The sequence below is a fragment of the Ipomoea nil genome, unplaced genomic scaffold, assembly GCF_001879475.1.
Source record: "Ipomoea nil cultivar Tokyo-kokei standard unplaced genomic scaffold, Asagao_1.1 scaffold3043, whole genome shotgun sequence".
Taxonomy (NCBI): domain Eukaryota; kingdom Viridiplantae; phylum Streptophyta; class Magnoliopsida; order Solanales; family Convolvulaceae; genus Ipomoea; species Ipomoea nil.
In genome coordinates, this window is record NW_017619471.1 from 1,258,720 (window position 1) to 1,278,012 (window position 19,293).

General features: G+C 38.9%; 3 protein-coding genes across 3 annotated transcripts; 1 reads left to right on the forward strand and 2 right to left on the reverse strand.

Annotated features, from left to right (window-relative positions):
* Nucleotides 1–14,571: 14,571 nt before the first annotated feature.
* On the reverse strand, nt 14,572–15,219 carry LOC109163787. Its single transcript, XM_019312491.1, has one exon. The coding sequence runs from the start codon at nt 15,217–15,219 to the stop codon at nt 14,572–14,574; it is 648 nt and encodes a 215-aa protein (XP_019168036.1).
* An 878-nt stretch (nt 15,220–16,097) lies between these two features.
* LOC109163767 (uncharacterized N-acetyltransferase p20-like) lies at nt 16,098–16,847 on the forward strand. The gene has a single exon (XM_019312473.1). It carries the CDS (start codon nt 16,211–16,213, stop codon nt 16,760–16,762), a length of 552 nt encoding a protein of 183 aa, XP_019168018.1. The 5' UTR covers nt 16,098–16,210; the 3' UTR covers nt 16,763–16,847.
* A 942-nt stretch (nt 16,848–17,789) lies between these two features.
* Nucleotides 17,790–18,522, reverse strand: LOC109163809 (uncharacterized N-acetyltransferase p20). Its single transcript, XM_019312520.1, has one exon. It carries the CDS (start codon nt 18,388–18,390, stop codon nt 17,875–17,877), a length of 516 nt encoding a protein of 171 aa, XP_019168065.1. The 5' UTR covers nt 18,391–18,522; the 3' UTR covers nt 17,790–17,874.
* Nucleotides 18,523–19,293: the final 771 nt, after the last annotated feature.

A 19,293-nucleotide genomic window follows, 5' to 3' on the forward strand; every position in this document is an offset into this window, starting at 1 on the left:
GTCATTTTCAAAATTCTAAGTGTTCAAGCTTTCAAGTGTTTTTATCTAGCGACCAGTGATTGAGAAAGACAGACAAGCTACAACATATACATCCAGTTTACAAGAGACTTGAGTTGCTTTCGCAAGAGACGATCAAGATCATCAACCTAAGATCTCTTTGTTGGAGAAAGAAGAATTATTTTCTTCCTATTGTATTCTCTACTCGGTAGAAGTAGAAAGAGGCGGAATAAACTCATTGAGGTGTTGAAAACCTGGTGGAGTCACGCGTGAACATCGGGATATTGTACTAATGCAATCCTCCTAAGTGTTCTAAGGAGAAGAGTGGAGTAGGCTGAGTTGGCCGAACCACTATAAAAATATATTTCTCTCTCTCTCTTTCTTTACTTACTGCTTTTTATTGCGTAAATTCAAGAAGCAAACCTAAAATTTTACAAGATCAAAATTACATGCAAACAAGTTTTAAAAGGGTTAAAACTATTTATGATGTGTATACTCTCGAAACATTAAAGCTACCTCTTGGGTACTTTAACGAATCGTAAAAGATTTGAAAATTATACAAGTCTATTCACCCACACCCCTCTAGACTTGTACCTTAACCCTCATCGGGACCAACATGGTTTATCGAAATTTTTTTGGTCAGGTTTCAAATTCTTGACCATAATCCCAAACCTCGGTCTGCCAGGTTTATTAGGTGAGCTCAACTATTTTTTTTTTTTAAATTTTAAATTAGCATTCTAAACATTTTAGTTGAATAAACTAGCACATTTACATTAATAATTAATAAATATAAATTTCAACGTCATTTATTCAATTTAAATCTCCAAAACTCAATTCAAAAAACATAATGCAAGGATGAACAATTAATTCAAGTTCCATGTCTCTAACATCCAAATCTCCATAAACTGCAAACACAAAGACCATAAGTCCATAATTCACATACCACAAATCTAGCTACAATCAACACTAGAGTTTAAAATGACAAACAATCATAATAATATTTCTATATTTGTTCAAAATAAAATAAGCTAAGAGTATACAAATATGTAGTTGTCAAATAAAATAATTAAATACCCATTTGTAGCAATTCAATGATCAAGCATAGAAATTAAGTATATAAAAAATGAATTATTAGTTTATAAAACAAATACATCTAATTAAAATCTAATTAAGTAAACACTTAAAGACTAATCATTTAAGTAATTAAATATTTTATTATTATTATAAAGAAGGGGATACCCTACATATACACACACTACTTGTCTCAACCGAGGTTCGAACCCATCACCTCCCACCTAGGGGAGCAACCCGATACTAGTAGACTACAAAGCACTTGGTAAATATTTAAACCTGATACAAATAAATGAGTAAATACCTAAAATGGTCCCTCGACTATAGCTAAATTCACAAATTGGTCATTAACTTTCAATTTTAACCAATTAAGTCCTTAACTTTGCAATTTTAACACGATTTGATCCTCCGTCTATTTGACCATTTGTTGACTGTGATTTTTGAGGATATATATGTAATTTCATGGTCCATCGTCGATTTTTTAAGGTTCCGGTTGTATTATCAGACCACACTGTTACATTTGGATCCACCGCCGAAAGCAATCTGCCAAATCCTGTCGCCTTTCTTCTTCCTCCCTTTGGATTCAATGTTGTTGAGTTCATACCAGAGTGAAGAAGACAACGTGTTTCCGAACCAGTGCAGCGTCATCTTGGAGGCCTCCATGTGCTCCGATGAGAGCTGCAGATTCTTCTGGAGATGGTCGATGACGGCGCGGGGGCAAGCGTTAATGCATAAGTGTTCGAAGGACCAAATCGTGTTAAAATTACAAAGTCAAGGGCTTAATTAGTTAAAATTGAAAGTTGAGGACCAATTTGTGAATTTAGCTATAGTTGAGGGACCATTTTGGGTATTTACTCCAAATAAATCTAATTAAGTACTCCGTAATTAAACATTTAATGGATGCTTATTGTAACTAATTGTTGGAGTCCTAAATTATTAAGTTGGAGAATAATTGAATGAAGATTTGAGTAGTGGTCAAGGTTTTTTTTTTTTTTTTTTTTTTTGGGGATAAAGTACAAATAAGCCACTGTACTATTTGGGAAAAAGCAATTAAGCCATCGAACTCAAATAACCCCCAAATAAGCCATTGTACCCGGAAAAAAAGAGCAATTATCATTTTTAACAGGTTAACTCCAAGTTTTTGCTGATTGGATTGCCAAATGTTTATTTTATTTACGTTTCTTTTATTATTATAATCCACCTACATAGTAATATATTTTTATGTAATTATAATCAAAGTAGTTTTGTTTTGTCTAGATCTAATTTATTTATTTATTATTATTTTTTAAACAAAAGATCCAGTGAAAAAATAATAATAATAAATAAATCAAATCTCGACAAGACAAAACTATTTTGATTATTTTTTTGAAAGGAGCCTGTACGGCATTTATTCAAAATATGCAGAAATAGATGCTGGTGGATCATAGTCCGAGTACATACTAGTTGACTGAGTAATTGCAGTAGATGCTAGAGTATGAGCTAAATAATTATCAAGTCTAGGAACATAATGAAGTAAACAATAATCAAAAGATAATATACTAGTCCTGCAACTATCAATGGCATAACCCAAGTACGATCTTGACGAGTGTGTCATAGATGATAAATATTGTTGAAGCACCAAACAATCCGTGAAGAGCTCGATAGACTTTATTTCGCGACTTCTTAGCCACGACAAAACTTCCTTGCACGCAAAGGCCTCCGCCATTAGGGTCGAAAAACAGTCTATCAAAGGGGCAGTCATAGCCGAAACATAATGTCCTTGCCAATTTAGAATAATGGCTCCCACCGCTGCTTTGTTTGTCTGTGGGTCGTACGCCGCATCGAAGTAACATTGATCCCTCATGTATTGCGTGGCTTGGTGTACCATGTTCGGCGTTGGCAGCTGTGGTGTAGTCGGCACAGCAATAGTATTTGTTGTTGCCGAAGGGACCGCCGTAGCAGTGTGGCTGTCCACCACGGGAGCAGTCCGGCTGCTTGATGCCGCGGAGGTGGCCGGCGGACGCAGACCGGGATGGGCTACTTTCCAAGCATTCACAGCTGATGATGCCATTGCAATTATCTTCCGAGGCCTGGGCAGGGTCGCATCCCATACAGCCTCATTCCTCGCACGCCAAATATAATATAAAAGTGCCACTGCATAAATAATTCCATCATTATCTAAAATATTCATCAAATCATTAAACCAATCACTGAAAATATTTGTGACACTATTGGGGATTGGAAGGTGGGATTGTGCCCAAATGTTTGTCGAATAATCACATGTGATCAAAGAATGCACAATATCTTCATGCCCAATCCCACACATGGCACATGTTGGATCAATATCAACTCTCTTTATAAGTAGGTTCTTTGTAGTGGGCAAAATATCATTTAGAGCTCTCCACCAAAATGTTTTCCACTTTGGGGGGGCTTTAAGCTTCCATAATATTTTCCATTTATCAAAGGTTCCAACCGCTTGGGTGTAGTTACCTACTATTATTCTATAGCCACTTTTAACCGAATATTCTCCTTTTGGGTCCCCATACCAATACCACAAATCCTCATAATCTGGTGACACAGGTATTTTTAAAATCCGCTCTACATCCTCAGGGTCAAAAATATCAATTAGAATATCTTGATCCCAGGTTCCTGTTTGTTGATCCATTAGTCCCATCACCTTTGCCTGTGCCAATTGGGGTGGTTTTTCTGTTAATATTTTCGGCTGACTCACATCTTGCAACCATGGATGGTCCCAATCAAAGTTGATTTGCCATCCCCAATTCTGCGCCTAACCCCTCCACAAATCAAATCTTGTGCCGCCATAATACTTCGCCAACAAAAACTTGGGTTATTTCCCAAGCATGCCTCATAGAAAGAATTAGTGGGATAGTACCTGACTTTATAAACTCTTGAAACCAATGATTGTGGCTGTGTAAGAAAGCGCCACGCTTGCTTGCCCAACATTGCAAGGTTAAAGGCTCGCAACTCTTTGAATCCCAATCCTCCATATTCTTTTGGGATACACAGTTTATCCCAAGCTTTCCAATGAATACCCTGATCATCTCCCGATCTCCACCAGTATCGATTCATGGTTCGCTCAATAGCAGTGCACAAAGTCGTAGGGAGTAGAAAAACGCTCATCGAAAAGGTAGGCATAGACTGAGCCACACTTTTCAATAAAACTTCTTTTCCTGCCTGTGACAAAAGTTTCTTATTCCACGAGTTAATCCTCTGCCTTATCTTATCCTCAATATAAGAGAACACTACTTTTCTATTCCTGCCCACAAATGATGGAAGCCCCAAATACTTTCCAAAATTCTGAGCCTGCACAACTCCCAATATATCGGCAATCTCCTCCCTTATTTCACCTCGTGTATTTTTACTATAACAAATATTCGATTTGTGATAGTTAACTGCCTGGCCAGACATCTTTTCATATTCTGACAAACAACGTTTAACCACACTCGCCTCTTGAATATTTTCTTTGAAAAAGAGCAGACTATCATCAGCAAAGAATAAGTGGGTAATGGAGGGGGCTCCTCTAGCCACTCTACAGCCATGTTTCTCTCCCTTTTCCTGTGCCTGTTTTAATAATATTGAAAGCCCTTCAGCACAAATAATGAACAAATAAGGTGACAGGGGATCACCTTGCCTTAAACCACGAGTCGGGGTTATTTGATCAGTCCTTGAACCATTTACCAGTACACTGTAAGAGACAGTGGTTACACACATCATCAATAGCTTTATCCATCTTTCATCAAATCCCAGTGCCCTTAGCATCTTTTGCAAAAAAGACCATTCTATACGATCGTAAGCCTTAGCCATATCCAGCTTTAAAGCCCCCCAACCTGTTAGTCCACATTGCTTCCTCTTCAAATAATGGCCAACTTCCGCAGCTATTAAGATATTATCTGTAATTAGCCTTCCAGATATAAATGCACTCTAGGACTCAGATATAACATTCTCCATTAGTGGTTTCATCCTGGCTGTAATCATCTTCGCCATAACTCTGTAAACGACATTACTCAAAGCAATTGGCCTATAATCAGAAACCATTTCCGGGGTTTTCTTCTTGGGGATCAAAATAATGTTTGTTTCATTCAATTTATCAGGCATTGAGCAAGTATTCAGACAATTCATAATATAAGAAGAAACATCAGTACCCACTACATCCCAAAAGTGCTGGTAAAACCCAGTGTTCATACCATCCGGGCCTGGTGCTTTATGTTGGAAATTGGTGAATAAATCGATACACAGAATATATATATATATATATATACATATATATATATATATATATATATATATATATATATATATATATATATAATTGTATCGAAAAATGGAATTTAATTTAAAGAAAATTAATTCCATTACAATTTTGGTACGAAACCAAAATTACATATATATATATATATATATATATATATATATATATATATATATATATATATATATATATATATATATATATATACCTCGTATATATATTAACCAACTAGGGATTTATTTTATCAAAATAATCCCACTACAACTCGTACGAAACTAGTACACGGGACTTAATTTCCAAGAACTTAATCCCACCACAACTAGTACAAAACTAGTACAAAGGATTTAATCTATCTGAGATTAATCCCCCACTTGGTCCGAAACCAAGAACAAAATAAAAGCAAGAACGGGTTTCTAACCTGTGGTTTTAACGCAACGCGAAGAAACAAGAAGAAGCAGAGGAAGCCCGAGTCGTGTGTACACACACTCTCCTTAAAACCGATTCGCCACCTCCCGAGGGTGCTAGGATCGTTGTGGCGTCAGTCTCCCTGGATAAAACGGACTACGACTTTGGCATTCGAGCACTCCAACCCAAAGCCCGGCGAACTAGAATACAAGTTGAGCACTCCGATGTTTTACGGAAGATGTTGGCAGAAATTTCCCTTTGTAAATGAGACGAGAGATGAGAGAAAACAAAACAAAGTTTTCTTTGAGTTTTAAAAAACCGGAGTAAACAATCTGCCAAACACCCAACGTATTTGTAGGAGAAATGGAATTAATAGCCTATTCATGGCACATAAACCAACATAAATTCAATTTTATAATTGAATTATAACGTTCGAAACGGTCGTACTTATTATCGAAATAATATCAACGGTCACAAACTTAATACGCGATTAATTCGTACCGACCATAACGACCCGTTTCAAAATATCTGAGTGACCGAGAAGTCCATACCAACCCGAAGGTTTAACGAATTGGGATCGAAAACCACACGCGAGTGGTTCACACGTACCGAAACAGTGCAGCACGAATCAATGCATATAGCATTGACTCGTGCTCACCGAATCCATAGCACGAAAGGAGCTCACACAAAATGAACTCATAACTCAATTCACTAATTAAGCTTTAGTTCCATTTCTCAAATTAAGCTCCCAAAGCTTAATTACACAACTTTCGTGTAGCACTGAATGCTAAGCACGAAAGGAGCTCCATTCCCAATTCACTAATTAAGCAAACAATGCTTAATTACTTAAGCTTAATCAAGCTTATTTCGTGTACAACGAATCAAAGCTTAATAACAAGTTGCTAACTTAATTAGCAATTAGCTTAAGATTTTGACTTCTCCCAAATAGGTTCGCTTTGAGAATCAATTTCTCATTCACCTATTACCCATTTTGAGCGTACATTATATCAAATTCTTCGTCTCACTACGAAGAACCCGAATCCACTTTCACCCGACCCAAATCGGAAGTGGACCCACATATATTTGTACCACAAAATAATCACTCAAAATTCCATTTTTAGCTAAAAATTCCAACAATCCCCCACATGAATGAAAATTGATTTTCGGGACGAGGAAAAATCGGCACGAACGTGCTCAATGGTCGATCCCTGCATAGCATAGGTAGGTGTTACCCTTTGAACCTTGCCTTGTGAAAATATGTTTACTCTACTGGATGTATGGTAGAACTTGATGTCTTTGAACCAACTGCCGCTTGTGTAGACGATGACATATCCCACACAGGAACCTTCCAACCTTTGTTCTGTTCTCATGGGTGTGCCCGTTTTGGTCATGGGTCACCTTCCTGGTTCTGCGAGAGTTTCTAAAGAATTGAGCCCATCAATTCTCCTTTGAAGCGACCCCACTTCTCTCTAACATAGGTGATTCTTTATCGAGTATCCCGCATACTCACACATGTCAACCGACATTCGAATCATTAAAGCATCAACATGTTAGCCTCGTGCGGGAGTCACTGTTCTGACGAGGAATGGTAGGGAGTCCGGGACCCCCACAGTGACACGCTTCGTTCCATAATTTAGTTGTCCCATTGAACCTAGGTGCCAGCTAGGTTGGGTGTCCACTATAGAACTTTTATTCCATGGGCTTCAAACCCATTCCTCGTTCCAATTTCTCAACAACCATTTGCTTATCCTCGGGGGTCAGCGAGTTAGTGGCCGCTACGTTATCTTTTGACATCACATAGTCAATAGAGATAACCCATATTGTGAGAAATTGTTTAATGGTATTATGTCTACGACTTATAAGTCTAGACTTACCATTCCACATCTAACTCTGTACTTAACCAATTTTGGCTTGACTATCACAACGCACACAAATTGGAGGTACGAGTTTATCTCTAGGAACATTCCCGAAAAATGGCATAGCCATTCGGCCTACTCACTCGCGACACGAGTGTAAGGCTCTCAGCTTTGATCCCATCATGGATCTTAGCTATCACAAATCGTTTCGAGAATTTCCTTACAACCAACTGCACTGGCCTACGTAAACACGTAGCCTTCAATGGACTTAGCGCCCTTTGATATCTTTTTAACGTGCTATACTTTCCAAATACAGCTAGATATCCCACGTAGTGCAGTCCAAAGTCACGAGCATACCTTGAGTATCTCATAACTTCCACCATTGCCTTCTAGTGCGTATCACTAGGGTTACTCGTATGTCAACCGAGTTTGTTAACCGCAATGCAATATCCGGCGTAGTACCACCCATTTGATACAATTAAACTACCAATAATCTGGATGTATTCTCCGTGAGAAATACAATCTCCGTGATTATTGGCTAGTTGTACGTTAGTATCTAACGGTGTCCAAGCCACTTGATTATCATCCTTTGCAAGGATTCAATTAACACAATGAGATTGGCTTAACATGAGACCGTACGGTCTTCTCACGATTTTAATCTCGAAGATTAAATCTGCCAAACTCACACCTCTCATGTCAAATCTCAAATTTAACATGTTCCTGGTAGAATTGATCCTTTGATCGTTACTACCCACGATGAGTTTATCGTGTATAAACAAATAATGATATCACCGTCTATCGTATCCATTACGTAGACACACTTTTCACTTTCGTTTATACTAAACTCGTTGGTTATCATTGCATGATCAAACTTCATGTGCCAATCCTTAGGCAATTGTTTTAAACCATACAACGATTTCACCAATCACACACTTTCTTTCTATAGCGCGGAACCACAAAAACCCTCAGGTCGTTCTATGTCTATTAAGAAAGTGATTTTCCACATCCATTTGATGAACTTCCAAGTCTCGCTAAGCAGCTATGGCAAGTATCATTCTAATGGATTTCATTCTCATCACAAGAGAATATATATTGAAGTAACCGTGGCTCTCGCGTTGCATGTAATCTACAATTACACGCCCGGCCATTTACTTCAATATAACCAACCAGTTTTTATCTTCCGACACGTGATCCACTAAGATCCAGAGGTTTTACAACCCAAAGGAAGAACAACCAGTTTCAAGTATGATTCTTTAAGATAAAATCTACTTCACCTCGGTAGCCTCTCTCATGTTGGTCCATCTGTAGAAGTCACCACTTATACATATGTTCGAGGCTCATTTTCTAACAACCATGTCAGAAAATCTGGTACATTTTCTAGTAAACAAGTTAGAATATGCGCATCACATTCTAACATGTACGTCAGAAAATATGGACTAAAGGATTTTTCAATCCTAGCTCTCTTGCTACGTCTAGCTTCGAGCTCGGGTTCTCTTTCATACCCTCCAACCACAGCTACGTCGAACGTTCGTTTCAACGTGCTAGGTCCATTCATTGAACCTTCGCAGAAATACATTCTCAAAGAGCAACGAATTTCTTGATTCAATTTATCGTGTTCTTATGTACGTCCAGAACATAGGACTCGTGTACTAAGAACCAAAAAACGCCTTTGGCAAGACACCCCCACATTTCAGGTATTGGTAGGAAAGCTTCCTACGTACCCATAACCCATAAGAAGCCTTATCGAGTTTCATGTGGGTAACCTTATTTAAAAGGTACTTACTTGTCCAAAGTCTTGTCTCACCCCACACACTTTGAGGTAGACCCGAACTTATCAACGTCTTGATATTTATGTTCGGCAACAACATTCGATTGAAGTGAATACCGTGTCGTACGCTCGAGTACGATACCAATGCTTGCGCAGAAATCACCAATAGGTGTTTCATATTCACCACATCGATCGTTTCTAACCGCCTTAATTCCACGATTAAGTTGGTTTTCCACTTTATTCTTATAAAGAATAAATTTATCAACGACATCGTTTTTGCTCTCAAGCAAAATTCACTTAGCACTATTGAGTGTTATCGTTGATACTCTGAGAAGTACATCCAAGATGTCACCCGAAGGTTACGTACCTCCACTTCTCGATAACTCGCCTATGACCGAAATGTACGTTTACTTCTCGATCACATGGCCTAGAGGTGCTTCTAGCACTTCACAGACCCGAGATGTGCACATCACTTCTCGGTGGTTTTGTCACATCACAAATATCATATTTGTGCTTATCATTAAATTTGGAATGTGGTCTATGCTAACTAATCTACGTATAGATTCAAAATTACCATGACCTTGTCTACCGTGCCACAAACACGAAGACCCAACCAGGCAAGACCAATTAATAATGTTCTTATTAATTACGGTTATTACACCGAGCTTATAGCTCAATTAGTAATTAACTCTTGCCTTCATTCCAAAAAATTAGACAGAACCTTGTCTTAATCCACAATAGTGACAACTTTATAAATCATTACACCATTACTCGCAAGTTAGGTGGTTCAAGATTTATTTTGTTGTCCCAACACTTCTGTCATTTGTCACAAATTAATTTCATACTAGTACAATTTGTATCTTTAATCAAGTTAATTTTCACATAATTAACAAGATTATATCAACCAAATTTTCCAACTAGTTGAATCATGCTTATATAATCGTATTAAGAATATTATTTTAAAATATTCAATACACTTGAGCTTTGACGTTCACGATTATATAGACATCCCAATTTTGACAAATTGACTATGCTTGAAATCTAGAACTGAAGTCCTTTACGAGATTTCAACATGCAACACGTTTGTTACATACCACTATGGCCGTTAAGCCATTCAAGCATTTTCCGTGGAATTGCCTCTTGAAGTCCTTTCTGCCCAAAGGCAACAAATGGATACCAGATTCCATTTGAAAGGCTTCACTCACGATCATTCCTTCGTCAACTTGACTAAGGATGATCCCGGAATCTACCATTTTGTATTCAAGTAATCGGTTAACGACAAACATTTTTGCCTTAGCGTCATCACTATTATACTTTAGGTCCAAAGATTCCCACAACGAGTCACACAAACCGTTCAAAACATAGTTTAGGCATAGGAAAACCAAATATTTTCAAATCCGTACTATGCTAACAGGTTGAGCGTTAGACTCGTGTTCCTTTCCACTAGGAACCATCTCGGTCAAGAACCATGACATGCCGAGAATCATTAGCTTGTACAACATTTTAAGTTGCAACCCTTTGAAATTCAACTCCGTGAATTTCCTTGGTCTTTCGACTAAACCACAAGGTACCGTCCTATGTACCTTCATCATAGGGATATACCCTTTGATGCCACCACCGGTCTCCGAACCAAAGTTCACCGGGGTTTCGGAAAGTGCAACTACATTGCCGATCCGGCCAATTGAATGTGCACCATGAGCAGCATTCACGGTTCCACCACTCGTGGAATCCATCAATTTATTCACCAAAAATTACTCGGTTTTAAGATTGTTGGAAATTGGTGAATAAATCGATACACAGAGTATATATATATATAAAATATATAATTGTCTCGAAAAATGGAATTTAATTTATAGAAAATTAATTCCAAGCAATTTTGGTACGAAACCAAAATTACATATATATATATATATATATATATATATATATATATATATATATATATATATATATATATATATATATATATATATATATATATATATATATATATATATATATATATACCTCGTATATATATTAACTAACTAGGGATTTATTTTATCAAAATAATCTCACTACAACTAGTACGAAACTAGTACACGGGACTTAATTTCCACGAAATTAATCCCACCACAACTAGTACAAAACTAGTACAAGGATTTAATCTATCTGAGATTAATCCCCCACTTGGTCCGAATCCAAGAACAAAATAAAAGCAAGAACGGGTTTCTAACCTGTGGTTTTAACCCAACGCGAAGAAACAAGAAGAAGCAGAGGAAGCCCGAGTCGTGTGTACATACACTCTCCTTAAAACCGATTCGCCACCTCCCGAGGGTGCTAGGATCGTTGTGGCGTCAGTTTCCTAGGATAAAACGGACTACGACTTTGGCGTTCGAGCACTCCAACCCAAAGCCCGGCGAACTAGAACACAAGTTGAGCACTCCGATGTTTTACGGAAGATGTTGGCAGAAATTTCCCTTTGTAAACGAGACGAGAGATGAGAGAAAACAAAACAAAGTTTTCTTTGAGTTTTCAAAAACCGGAGTAAACAATCTGCCAAACACCCAACGTATTTGTAGGAGAAATGGAATTAATAGCCTATTCATGGCACATAAACCAACATAAATTCAATTTTATAATTGAATTATAACGTTCGAAACGGTCGTACTTATTATCGAAATAATATCAACGGTCACAAACTTAATACGCGATTAATTCGTACCGACCATAACGACCCGTTTCAAAATATCTGAGTGACCGAGAAGTCCATACCAACCCGAAGGTTTAACGAATTGGGATCGAAAACCACACGCGAGTGGTTCACACGTACCGAAACAGTGCAGCACGAATCAATGCATATAGCATTGACTCGTGCTCACCGAATCCATAGCACGAAAGGAGCTCACACGAAATGAACTCATAACTCAATTCACTAATTAAGCTTTAGTTCCATTTCTCAAATTAAGCTCCCAAAGCTTAATTACACAACTTTCGTGTAGCACTGAATGCTAAGCACGAAAGGAGCTCCATTCCCAATTCACTAATTAAGCAAACAATGCTTAATTACTTAAGCTTAATCAAGCTTATTTCGTGTACAACGAATCAAAGCTTAATAACAAGTTGCTAACTTAATTAGCAATTAGCTTAAGATTTTGACTTCTCCCAAATAGGTTCGCTTTGAGAATCAATTTCTCATTCACCTATTACCCATTTTGAGCGTACATTATATCAAATTCTTCGTCTCACTACGAAGAACCCGAATCCACTTTGACCCGACCCAAATCGGAAGTGGACCCACATATATTTGTACCACAAAATAATCACTCAAAATGCCATTTTTACCTAAAAATTCCAACAATTTATCAGGATACATTGAAAACAATGCAGATTTAACCTCACTCTCTTCAAATGGACGCAATAAACTCTCATTCTGTGTGCCTGTTACACATGATTGTATACTCCCAAAGAAATCATCATTAACAGTAGGAGAACTCGAGTTAAAAATACCACGATAATAATCCAAGATTACATTCCTCATGGCATCCCCCTCAATCCAATCCCCATCATTATTCATAACTTTAGTAATAGCATTCTTTTTGTTTCGATGAGAAGCATACCTGTGGTAAAACCTGGTGTTTGCATCTGCATCCTTGAGCCAATGCTGTTTGGCCCTCTGTTTCCAGTACGTATCCTCCTGTAATTCAATACGAGCCAAACATTCATCTAGTCTCCGAAACTCGGCTAGGGATACCGGATCCGTAGACCCCCTGAGGCGCAACTGTTGCTTACGCAAGTTTAATATTTTCTCACCAAATTTATGGAATCGGTCTCTACCCCAGCGTGTTAACCGATCACCACATAGAGTGACACACTCCTGCAACCCCCTACTTCTTCCTTCGCCCCAGGATTTTTCCACCACTTCCCTACACCCCTCATCATGTAGCCATGCCATTTCAAAACGAAAACCCCTTCTCAGAACACCCCTCCTTCCCCGAAGATTGAGAATCCCAAGGAAAAGGAAAGAATGATCTGATTTCCGGGTTAATATATTCTGCACATTTGCATCAGCCACCAACTCTCTCCAGGTTTGAGTAGCCAAAACCTTATCCAATCGTTCCTCTATCCAGTTTGGCGTGCCTTTTCCTTTCTCCCAAGTATAGGGATATCCAGACATTGGTAATTGTGTCAAACCACACTCCTCAATAGTTTCTCCAAAGCCCCATAGCAAGCTGTCTGGATGGGGATTTCCTCCTCGTTTCTCATACTGATATAAGAGATCATTAAAATCTCCAATGATTACCCATGGCAGATCCGATCTACTGGCCAATGATCGAATAAGGTCCCACGACTCCCTTCTCTGCGGGCGCTTCGAGAAGCCATAGAAACCAGTCATCCTCCACTTATCAAAACCTGGCACACTCACCTCAACATCTATGTGATTATTAGAATAACCAATTATTCTTGCAGTATCCTTCGTTCTCCATAACAATGCCAATCCTCCACTCAATCCAGTGTTATCCACATTAAAAAGGCCTTCGAAACCAAGCTTAATCCGAAGTCGCTCTGCATGATCTCGGTTAACCTTAGTTTCCATCAGAAATACAAAATCGGGTTTCTTGCGGGACACTATGTCCTCAATTTCCCGAACTGTCCGTGGATTACCCAAGCCACGACAGTTCCAGCTCAATGTACTCATTGGGTCGGGCGGGTCTGCACCGCAGCAACCGCCGTCTGCAAGTTTTTTTGAACATCCGTCATTGCTATATCCTCCTCCATCACCACTCCCTCCCTCACCCGGTGCCCCCTACCACCCCCATTCTCATAATCCGCCAAACATAAGCTATTCGGCTCAATGTCCACCCCTACTTCCACTCCACCACCAATCTCCCCATCCATTCTACGTCTCTTTGGATCCAGCCTTACTCCATCTTCCTCTCCAACTACCCCTTTCTCCCTCGCCAACCCCAACTGTCCGTCACCACCCTCCCCCACAGCTCTACCCACCGCCACCCGTCCCCTTGTTCCAGATATAGCCGACCCACCTGCTACCGCAACATTGTGTCCGTAGCCACCAACACCAAACCCGATTTCTTTCCTTCTCTCCTGCCCTATCTTAAACCACTTATCACCCAATATCTTGGCCGGATTATTACCACCCGCTCTCATAGCCGCACCAAACAGATATTGATCCGGTGTCAATAACGAACGACGAGCAGCTAAACAGAATTTATCAGTATGCCCCATTACACCACAAAAAAGCAGAACATATGCAAACGCTCGTACTTGAAATTTATCCAGACCCACGTCCCATCCCGCATGATCATCTTCATACGACGTTTCAAAGGGACAGATACATCATGTGTTATACGTACCCAGTAGAACGAGGTCCACGGTCTCTCAAAATTACGTTCATCATAACGTAAAAACACCCCCACGAAATCCCCAATCCGCTCAAGCACCTTTACAGTCCGGTATCCCAATGGAATATCATAAACCTGCAGCCAGAAGTCCACAGTGTTCAACACTACTTGCGTCGGATCTTCCACGTCATTCAAAACCTGGCAAAGAAACGTCGCGTTCTCAAACGCCCAAGGACCTTCCTCCAACACTCGGCGCATGTCTGCCTCATCAAAGAATGTAAAGAGATATAAGTTCGGGGTAACGTCTGTTATCTCAATTCCCATAAGTGGCCGCCATGCCGAGGCCATGACTCGCTTCATCATCTCCATTTTCATGATTCGGTCCGTAAGGAACCGGCCAACCAACGTCCATGTGCGACGTTCCGGCAGTTGCACCGCGACACCATATCCCTCGTCATCAAAACGCACACCCTGTTCTTCATCTTCCAGACGTATCTCCGCAGTAGATGCAATGATTTCACGCACATCCATAGCCAAATCGCCGATGATCGCCCGATCATACGCAAGAAAACCGACAGAACCCTAGATCTCAGGGAGGTACGAGAGAAAACCCTAGTTCACAGGGAGAGTAAATTGTACGGTTCTACTATAAACTATTTTGATTATAATTACTTTAAAATATAATACTATCCAAGTGGATAATATTAATAAAAATAATAATAATAATAATAAACGTAAATAAAATAAACATTTGGCAATCCAATCAGCAAAAACCTGGAGTTAACCTGTAAAAAATGTTAATTGCTCTTTTTTTCAGGGTTCAATGGCTTATTTGCTCTTTTTTCCCGGGTTCAATGGCTTATTTGAGGGTTATTTGAGTTCGATGGCTTAATTGCTATTTTTCAAATAGTTCAGTGGCTTATTTGTACTTTATCCCTTTTTATTTCCTGGCTAATCGGACTAACCCGACATGATTTTTAAATAGTATATTAAAAATGTATATTGCATTTATGGTCCACACAATAATTTGCCTATAATTTTTCGATCTTATGATTAGCCTATCATTTTCGGGATATGATTGACATCTTTAATCCTATGTCCAAAGTCCAAAAACTACTGAAGGAAGTAAACCGCAAGTTATCTCGAGATCCTAATGTTCTCAACCCTGATTGTACACAGTGTGTACAAAGAGTCTCATATCTTCTTATGGGTTAATGTTTCCTAATGACCCGTAAGTTCCCAATGAAATTTGAACATTACAGTGTCATTGGGACAGGACCAATCCAACCAATTGAGCAGCCTACGAGCCAATCAATCATTTTAGGTCAGAGATGGCATACTGAATCTCCTTCCAGGAACATCCCAAGAAAAAAATAAAATAATCAAATTCTTGATCGCCACTTCTTGAAATTGAGCTATTATTGACTTTTGATCATTCTTTCGTGGCGAGGAAGAAATCAAAAAAAAAAAAAAAAAAAAAATCTCCACCCATAAATTACAAAGAGAATCTGGCAGAGAAGCCATGGAGAAAATGGAAGAAACAGCCTGCAAATCAGAATCCCCAGAAATCTCTCTGAGGCCAATGGAGCTCTCGGACCTGGATGATTTCATGGAGTGGGCAACAGACGACAGGGTGAGCCGTTTCTGTACGTGGGACACCTACACTCGTAGAGACCGAGCAGTGGACTACATAAAGAACACTGCAATCCCACACCCATGGCTGAGAGCGATTTGCCTTGAAAACAGGGCAATTGGGGCAATCACTGTGGCCCCAAGGTCTGGGAGCGACAGTTGCAGAGGTGAGCTTGGGTATGTGTTGAGTCACAAGTACTGGGGCAAAGGGATTGCAACAAGGGCAGTGAAGATGGTGGCCTCTGCAATCTTCTCAGAGTGGCCTCACATGGAGAGGCTTGAGGCTTTTGTAGATGTGGGTAACAAAGGCTCCCAGAGGGTGTTGGAGAAATCTGGGTTTTTGAGAGAAGGGGTTTTGAGGAAGCACCATATCCTTAAAGGGAGATCTAGAGATTTTGTGATTTACAGCCTCCTCTCCTCAGATTCCCCTTCTCTAGGCTAGTATATGAATCACTGATTCATGTTATTGGGTCCAGAGAGAATCTCTTCTTGTGCACCATACTCTGATCTACTTTATAGTTACCATTTTAGAGCATCCACAATGGCTGGGGAGAATTGTGAGATAATGTAAGAGTGATTAGGAGAGAGAATGCGGGAAGGGGAGGAAAAAAAAACAAAAAAATCAAAATCAAAAATTAAAAAATAAAAAAAAAATTAAAAAAAAAAAAAGAGTCAGGCGCGCCGTTCGGCGCGACTGACGCCGGGCGCGTGCCTTGCACGCGCCCGTGTGGGCGAGCTGCTGTGCGCGTCTTCCTTTTTCTTCTCTTTCTTTTTCTTCTTTTTCTGCATTCTCCTTGAATTTGCAGGAGGAATATCTCCACCAATAACCCCACCCCACACTTGTTATTATCCCCACCCGAGATAATTCATCTGACATTATCTCCATAATATTCACTGATGTGGATGCTCTTACTACTTTGTAAGTTGAAGAATCATTGTAAAAATTCTTTATGAGATTTTGCGCTTTTGGTCTAAAGACTATAGTAGCACTATCAGAATTAATCCATGACTTTCAAACTTTACAATTTTAGTCCACGACTATTGTTTTTTTGGTAAAAATGGTCTTTCTGACCACTTTTTCGTCAAAATTCCACCGAAGGAAAATTTCTTCATTTTTAGGAGGGCTAAAATGGCTGAATTTGCCTAGTACGAAAAGTGTAGAATATGCTTTTATATAAAGTGTATTGCAAACCTGGAGTATTGATGTTGTTATTGCAAGCGAAATGTCAAATTTAGCCCTCTTAAAAATGAAGAAATTGCAAACATGGAGTATTGATGTTGTTATTGTAATCGAAATGTCAAATTTAACCCTTTTAAAAATGAAGGAATTTTCCTCCGGTGGAATTTTGACGAAAAAGTGGCTAGAAGGATCATTTTTGCCCAAAAAACAATAATCGTGAACTAAAATTGCAAGGTTTAAAAGTCGTGGATCAATTCTGATAATACCACTATAGTCGTGGGACCAAAAGTGCAAAAATCTCAAATTCTTTTAATTGTATATTTTTTTGACATATACACAATGTTTGTTACATCCTTAAAAGCTCACCTAAATCTTCAGAGAACCTTATCACCGGACAAGAAACTATAGATGAACATATCTCTAATCCCACCCTTGTTGAACCCATACTTTCTCAAAAAGCCTTCTTTTACAAACCCAATTTTTTCAAGAACCCTTTGAGACCCAAAATTTTCAGGCTCCACCAAAGCCTCCAGCCTCACAAGGAAGGGGAAATCTCTGAACACAACAGGAATGGCCATCTTGAGTGCCATGGTCACAATCCCTTGGCCCCAATAACAAGAGCCAATTGCATAGCCAAGATGGGCTCTGTGCCTATCATTTCCGGCTTCCGGCTTGACTGAAATGTACCCAATTGAACGGCCGTCCAAGCATATGGAGTGCCGCCATGGATGAGGTATGGCGACCTCCTGGATATACTTGAGGGCTTGTTGTTTGGAGGTGATGGGGTTCCATCTGAGAAAATGGGTCACTTTGTCGTCGCTTGCCCATTTCAGGAGGTCGTCGGCATCGGAGAGTTGGAACGCCCGGAGAGAGATTCTTGATGAGTCCATAAATATGCAAAGTGTTCCGTTCTTGGGGCCTGGGGTTTGCTTTGCTTTGCTTTGCTGGGGAAAAGTCTGAGATTTTCTTGAATTCTCGTCAATTATAGCAACAAAATTGAAAACAAACTCAGCTAACAAATAATTTTTAAATTGTTGGGGTGGATTAGATTCTTTTTGTGGTCCATTCTAAATACGAAGCAAGGAGTTCAGAAAATTATTTTCTCAATTTTTATGTGTTTGGCGGCTATCAACAAGAAATACTCATCTATCAATACTATTCCTAAAAACAAAATTCTCCATTTTAACATTTCGCCCAAAATAATCCCTAAAATAATGTAATTTAATTCCTAATAGAATATTATTACTTTCTTATTCTACTATAATTATACATCATTTAAACTAACAGGGTGGCTCAAGTGACAAATGAGCTCTCTTTGTGTGAGAGAATTTTGGGATAACCTGGGTTCAATTCCCACAAGTGACGATTCCCTTTGGGCCAGCTTTGTGCCTCAATGGACAGAGAAAGACATGGACCACAATGTGTGGTTTAGCGGTCAAATTTTTTAATTTTTTCCTTCAGATTTCCTAATTTACTCATTGATTTTAATAAGAAAGGTCTTAGGTTCGAACCACATCCGAATCAAAGTTGACATAATGAGTACTCTATTTTGCTCTTATTAAATTATTATTAAATAATAATTTAGTAGCTACAACAAAATTATGTGTCTACAATGCCTTTATTCAAAAAAAAAAATATTCATTATCAATAAATTAAATAAGAGAAATAATTTCATAAGTTATATTGTCTTTATTTTACTCCAATATAAAAATTCTTTACATTCAAAATTGAAATTCATCAATTGATTATATTCGCTACATTGTCACTACAATGTCTTTATTAAAAAAAAAAAT